The sequence below is a fragment of the Coregonus clupeaformis genome, unplaced genomic scaffold (genome assembly GCF_020615455.1).
Source record: "Coregonus clupeaformis isolate EN_2021a unplaced genomic scaffold, ASM2061545v1 scaf1107, whole genome shotgun sequence".
Classification (NCBI taxonomy): Eukaryota; Metazoa; Chordata; class Actinopteri; order Salmoniformes; family Salmonidae; genus Coregonus; species Coregonus clupeaformis.
Window position 1 is genome coordinate 145,199 of NW_025534561.1, and position 7,631 is coordinate 152,829.

At 42.9% G+C, this 7,631-nt stretch overlaps 1 protein-coding gene across 1 annotated transcript; it reads left to right on the top strand.

Annotated features, from left to right (window-relative positions):
- Positions 1-431: 431 nt before the first annotated feature.
- On the top strand, positions 432-3,251 carry LOC121548047 (cystatin). The gene is made up of 3 exons (XM_041859447.2): positions 432-727; positions 2,281-2,385; positions 2,877-3,251. The coding sequence occupies exons 1-3, from the start codon at positions 518-520 to the stop codon at positions 2,955-2,957; spliced, it is 396 nt and encodes a 131-aa protein (XP_041715381.1). The 5' UTR covers positions 432-517; the 3' UTR covers positions 2,958-3,251.
- Positions 3,252-7,631: the final 4,380 nt, after the last annotated feature.

Genomic DNA, 7,631 nt, shown 5'->3' on the forward strand with positions numbered 1-7,631 from the left:
TGATAGATGTGCAAAAGAAAAGATGATGTGCAAATAGAGATACTGGGGTGCAAATTAGCAAAATAAGTAACAATATGGGGATGAGGTAGTTGGGTGGGCTAATTTCAGAAGGGCTGTGTACAGGTGCAGTGATCGGTAAGGTGCTCTGACAACTGATGCTTAAAGTTAGTGAGGGAGATAAGCGTCTCCAGCTTCAGAGATTTTAGTCCTAGGCCTATTTAGTTTAGCGTCACTTATATAATGCGTTAAATGGCTTGACAGAAATGGTAGCAGAAGGTGAATGTGTGACTTTGTTGCACACATATCCAGATGATGCTGCGTCCCATTTTGACGCCTGGTGTGATCGAGGCGTCAGGTTTTTGATTGAAGTGATTAGTGGAATTAAAGATCAAGCCCCACCCACAGCATGCAGAAGTGACGTCAACGCGTTTATATAAAAGTCGTCTGAGGAGAGGATTTGTTGTTGTGCTCTTGATACGATCGGAGTTGCAATAAAGACAGCTTTCAAACGGGGAAAATGCTCACGATTTGGAAGATCGTTGTTCCTTTACTCGCGATGGCATTCACGGTGGCGAGCGTCAGTGGGATGCCGGGGGGCGTTATGGACGCAAATATGAATGACCAAGCTACCAGAGACGCACTGCAGTTCGCCGTGGTCGAATACAACAAGGGAACAAACGACCTGTATGTTAGGCAGGTTGCGAAGGTTATCAAGGCTCAGCAACAGGTCAGTCCATTTTACATATCCTTTCATTAGTTGAATGGAGACTGTTGGTGGTTCATTGTATAGCGTCGTTTCCTCATTTTTCGTTCCGCGGTTCAAATGTAGTAATTTAGGGTGCGTTCATAAATTCACTGACTACCTTCTTACTAACGCGCGACACTTGTCGAATATGACGGGTGCCAGGAAACATCGGCAATAAAACGTAATAAATTGTTGGTAGCAGTACAGTTAGTCACCATCGCTCTAGATAACATGACAGCTGCCTAACCAGCTCTGCTAAGCAGTGGGGTGAAAATACTTTAAAGTACTACTTTAGTCGTTTTTTTTCTGGGGTATCTGTATTTTCCTGTTTGACTACTTTTACTCCTCTAAATTCCTAAATAGTACAATATTTTCTTTTTCCCTGACACCCAAAAGTGGTCGTTACATTTCAAATGCTTAGTAGTGATTAGCTAGTAAATTGTTTTGTAGTGTGCCCCTGGCTATCCGTAAAAAAAAAAAAGAATCGTGCCATCTGGTTCTTAAATTTATAAGGAATGTGAAATACTTTTACTCAAGTACTATTTTACTGGGTGACTTACTTGAGTCATTTTCTATTAAGCTATCTTTAGTTTTACTGAAGTATAACAACTGGGTACTCTTTCCACCACTGCTAGGTTGAGTAAAATGGTCAGTGAGGTTCTCTCATTTGTCTGGAAGTAGCTAGCAAGCTAACCAACTTTATGCCTCGATCCCACCGACAGTGTCACCAGAAGTAGTCATTTCCAATAGAAGGCTGCGTTTGCCTTGCAGCGTTGCAGTGAGTTCTGTGGCGCATATGTTTGCTTTAATCGAATGTATTAATCAAACTATGCGTTGATGGCTTGACAGAAATTGTAACAAAAAGTGAATGTTGGACACATATCCAGATGACGCTGCGTACCATTTTGCGCAGTTTCCTGTCGGTGTGATCGCGGCGTTAGCTTGACTGCTTCCACGTCGTTAATTTTCCATAGAATGCATAACATTTACATTATTTATTACATTTACGTCATTTAGCAGACGCTCTTATCCAGAGCGACTTACAAATTGGTGCATTCACCTTATGATAGCCAGTGGGACAAACACTTTACAATAGATATATATAAAAAAAAAAATTTGGGGGGGTAGAATGATTACTTTATCCTATCCCAGGTATTCCTTAAAGAGGTGGGGTTTCAAGTGTCTCCGGAAGGTGGACATAGCCACTTGTTATGGAGACATAGCCACTTGTTGATTATCCCTTACATAATTGGTGACGAGTGGAGACCATGGGATCCTATTGTCGGGAGTAAACATGCTAGGACTAATGTGATTTATAAGATGCTCAGTTGACCATTATGCAGTGGAGAACTTCTCATTTCTAAACCATAGTCATCTGCACTCTTATTTTAAGACCACAGCGTTATTTCAGTTCTACCCATCGAAACGGAATCACTAGAACAGGTTCCTCATTCAAGTCAATTGGTCCCTCCATACAAGTAAGTTGGTTGATTTCCAGTTCCATGGTCTGACGCGCTGACCCATTCTCTCTACAGGTGGTAGCCGGGATGAAGTACATCTTCACAGTGCAGATGGCCAGGACCCCGTGCAGGAAGGGAGGCGTGGTGAAGGACTGTGCGGTGCATAAGGACCCGACTGCGGTAAGGACCACTATGCTAGCCTGGTCCCAGATTGGTTTGTGCTCAACAGACTGGCTCTAAATCTCAGTGCTTCCTATATGTCTGGTTAATGAATGGTTATTTTTTTTTAGTTTATAACATGTTAATAATTTAGGCTATTGATAAACGACTTTTAAACCATTTGTAAATCCTACTTGTAATGTGTTACCCACTTCACTATTGAAGCAGTATTGAGTTAGATGTTACAAAATGCTTTGTTTGCAAAGCTAAGGATCAGTTCAGTTGACATATTTATAGACTGTGTGCAGTGTTCAAGAGCATCAAAACCGTGATGCATTGTGGGTACATTTTGACTGACTACTCTACAAATAATAAATAGTAGTTTATGACGCAAGGTGATTTGTAGCTCAGGCAGTCGGATACAATGCTGGCTGCAATGTTGATCAAGCCCTTTGTCTAGTGTTATGCTTGCTGAAAGGGTGTGATCATGCCAACTCGTGCTGTCTCCTCAGGCCTACCAGTGCACCTTTGAGGTGTGGAGCCGCCCCTGGCTGAACGCTATCCAGTTGACCAAGAATGAGTGCAAGCCGTGAAGACCCAATGGAGAGAAGACTTCAATTACATTTTAGTCATTTAGCAGACGCTCTTATCAATGTCTAGTCTTCCCAATAACTAGTATGTATTACTAGTAGTGTTAGTCTTACCAATGCAGTTCAACCTCCTCTGACTACATCATAGACAAGAATCCAATGAATAATTTTAGAACTTACTGCATTCCCACACTAATATAGCACTTAATAAGAACTGCTGTCTTAAATTGAGTATTTAACTGACGGTTTGTAAACGCTATGCAACAGTTTAACTAAATAAAGACATGGTTTGCAACACTTCCATGTGTCTTGGTGGCTCCAAACTTTTTCCATTTAAGAATGATGGAGGCCACTGTGTTCTTGGGGACCGTCAATGCTGCAGGCATTTTTTGGTACCCATCCCCAGATCTGTGCCTCGACAATCCTGTCTCGGAGCTCTATGGACAATTCCTTCAATCTCATGGCTTGGTTTTGCTCTGACATGCACTGTCAACTGTGGGACCTTTATATAGACAAATCAAATCAAATCAAATTTTATTGGTCACATGCGCCGAATACAACAGGTGCAGACATTACAGTGAAATGCTTACTTACAGCCCTTAACCAACAGTGCATTTATTTTAAACAAAAAAGTAAGAATAAAACAACAACAAAAAAGTGTTGAGAAAAAAAGAGCAGAAGTAAAAAATAAAGTGACAGTAGGGAGGCTATATATACAATAGAATAAAGTGACAGTAGGGAGGCTATATATACAGGGGGGGTACCGTTGCATAGTCAATGTGCGGGGGCACCGGCTAGTTGAGGTAATATGTACATGTGGGTAGAGTTAAAGTGACTATGCATAAATACTTAACAGAGTAGCAGCAGCGTAAAAAGTATGGGGTGGGGGGGCAGTGCAAATAGTCCGGGTAGCCATGATTAGCTGTTCAGGAGTCTTATGGCTTGGGGGTAGAAGCTGTTGAGAAGTCTTTTGGACCTAGACTTGGCACTCCGGTACCGCTTGCCGTGCGGTAGCAGAGAGAACAGTCTATGACTAGGGTGACTGGAGTCTTTGACAATTTTGAGACAGGTGTGTGCCTTTCCAAATCATGTCCAATCAATTGAATTTACTACAGGTGGACTCAAACAAGTTTTAGAAACCTCTCAAGGATGAGCAATGGAAACCGCATGCACCGGAACACAATTTCGAGTCTCATAGCAAAGGATCTGAATACTTACATGACTAAGGTATCTGTTTTTATTTTTATAAATTAGCAAAAATGTCTAAAGCTGTTGCTTTGTCATTGTGGGGTAGTGTGTAGATGAGTAAAATTATTTAACCTATTTTAGAATAAGGCTGTAATGTGGAAAAAGTGAAGGGGTCTGAATACTTTACGAATGCACTTGGTCTTGCTCATTTTATATTTCAATTACAGCTGCAAGTCTCTTGGGGTATGTCTCTATAAGCTTGGCACATCTAGCCACTGTGGTTTTTGCCCATTCTTAAAGGCAAAACTGCTCCAGCTCCTTCAAGTTGGATGGGTTCCGCTGGTGTACAGCAATCTTTAAGTCATACGACAGATTCTCAATTGGATTGAGGTCTGGGCTTTGACTAGGCCATTCCAAGACATTTAAATGTTTCCCCTTAAACCACTCGATTGTTGCTTTAGCAGTATTCTTAGGGTCATTGTCCTGCTGGAAGGTGAACCTCCGTCCCAGTCTCAAATCTCTGGAAGACTGAAACAGGTTTCCCTCAAGAATTTCCCTGTATTTAGCGCCATCCATAATTTCTTCAATTCTGACCAGTTTCCCAGTCCCTGCCGATGGGGGGAAAAACATCCCCACAGCATGATGCTGCCACCACCGTGCTTCACTGTGGGGATGGTGTTCTCGGGATGATGAGGTGTTGGGTTTGCGCCAGACATGGCGTTTTCCTTGACGGCCAAAAAGCTCAATTCTCATCTGACCAGAGTACCTTCTTCTATATGTTTGGGGAGGCTCCCACATGCCTTTTGGCGAACACCAAAAAAAATATCTTTAAGCAATGGCTTTTTTTCTGCCCACTCTTTGGAGTGTACGGCTTCAAATTAAATTTTATTTGCCAAATGCGGCGACTACAACAGGTGTAGACATTACTGTGAAACGCTTACTTACAGCCCTTAACCAACAATGCATTTATTTTTTAAATAAAAAAGTAAAATAAAACAGTGTTGAGAAAAAAAGAGCAGAAGTAAAATAACAGTAGGGAGGCTATATACAGGGGAGTACTGGCTAGTTGAGGTAATCTGTACATGTGGGTAGAGTTAAAGTGACTATGCATAAATAATTAAGAGTAGCAGCAGCGTAGAAATATGGGGTGGGGGGGCAGTGCCATTAGTCCGGGTAGCCATTTGATTAGCTGTTCAGGAGTCTTTTTGCTTTGGGGTAGATGCTGTTGAGAAGCCTTTTGCCGTGTGGTAGCAGAGAGAACAGTCTATGACTAGGGTGGCTGGAGTCTTTGACAATTTTGAGGGCCTTCCTCTGACACCACCTGGTATAGAGGTCCTGGATGGCAGGAAGCTTGGCCCCAGTGATGTACTGGGCCATAAACACTACCCTCTGTAGTGCCTTGCGGCCGAGCAGTTGCCATACCAGGCAGTGATGCAACCAGTCAGGATGCTCTCGATGGTGCAGCTGTAGAACTTTTCGAGGATCTGAGCACCCATGCCAAATCTTTTTAGTCTCCTGAGGGGGAATAGGCTTTGTCGTGCCCTCTTCACGACTGTCTTGGTGTGTTTGGACCATGATAGTTTGATGTGGACACCAAGGAACTTGAAGCTCTCAACCTGTTCCACTACAGCCCCGTCGATGAGAATGGGGGCGTGCTCAGTCCTCTTTTTTTTTTCCTGTAGTCCACAATCATCTCCTTTGTTTTGGTCACGTTGAGGGAGAAGTTGTTATCTTGGCACCACACGGCCAGGTCTCTGACCTCCTCCCTATAGGCTGTCTCATCGTTGTCGGTGATCAGGCCTACCACTGTTGTGTCGTCAGCAAACCTAATGATTGTGTTGGAGTCGTGCCTGGCCATGCAGTTATGGGTGAACAAGGAGTACAGGAGGGGACTGAGCACGCACCCCTGAGGGGCCCCCGTGTTGAGGATCAGTGTGGCAGATGTGTTGTTACCTACCCTTACCACCTGGGGGCGGCCCGTCAGGAAGTCCAGGATCCAGTTGCAGAGGGAGTTGTTTAGTCCCAGGGTCCTTAGCTTAGTGATGAGCTTTGAGGGCACTATGGTGTTGAATGCTGAGCTGTAGTCAATGAATAGCATTCTCACGTAGGTGTTCCTCTTGTCCAGGTGGGAAAGGGCAGTGTGGAGTACAATAGAGATTGCATCATCTGTGGATCTGTTGGGGCGGTATGCAAATTGGAGTGGGTCTAGAGTTTCTGGGATAATAGTGTTGATGTGAGCGATGACCAGCACTTCATGGCTACAGACGTCAGTGCTATGGGTCGGTAGTCAAACCACCATTCCTCTCAAATAGCCTGCCAATAGAAAATCATGACTAAAAGGATCACACTTTTTTTTCAGTAATGATGCCATTGTCTGACAAAATGTGCTTAGGCAGTGAAGGGGAGGTCTTTGTACGCTTCAGTGAATTAACTGCTTTCCAACATTTTGAAGCATAACCTCCATTGGCTATACATTGACAGTACCCTAATAGTGTGGCAAGCTGCCATAGTAACAGCGATTTTGAATAAAACATCCCGAATCCGCTGTAAAAAATAAGGCACATGCAGCAAACACTTTGCATGTAACAAAGTATATCCAAAGATGGCTTAGAAACTCTGGTATATCCCTGCCCGAACCCAGACAGGAAATGGAAATCGCATCAGACACCATGTGAGCAATCAAAACAAACTGAAACCGACATGACAAATCCAATCCATGCCCAATCTAAATACACAATATAATGTATTCCCGTTTTATAATGTAAAAGTTGTCATAAGCATGCATGATTCCCATCACATAATCACCACATAAGACAGGTCTATTGTCAGTCTGTTGAACAATTACAGTATAAATATATAGGCTAACATATATTATGGGTCTTAAATTAAGACATTATCAAGCCTTATTGCTATTATAAACTGGCTACCAACATAATTAGAGCAGTAAAAATAAATGTTTTGTCATACCCGTGAAAAACCACGGCTGTCAGCCAATCAGCATTCAGGGCTCGAACCACCCAGTTTATATAAAGCATTAATACCTATTGTTCTCCTCATTGATAGAGTCAGACAGGACAGACTATATGTCCAAGGTTGACAAATAGGTTAGCCCACAATGCAGTGACCTCACAGACAGATCATGAATGAGTCACATTGACCACAGAACCCACAGAGGGGTTCACAGACAGATCATGAATGAGTCACATTGACCACAGAACCCACAGAGGCGTTCCCAGACAGATCATGAATGAGTCACATTGACCACAGAACCCACAGAGGCGTTCCCAGACAGATCATGAATGCACCAACTGTAAGTCACTCTGGATAAGAGCGTCTGCTAAATGACAAAAATTGACAAATGGAAAAGTAAGCACAAAATCTTACAACACAGCAGATCACCATTTTTGTTAGTTGAACATGAGGTCAATCTAAACTGCTGACCATCTCAAACCTCTCTGTCTCAGTGGATTCTCCATCTTTGAACCAGGC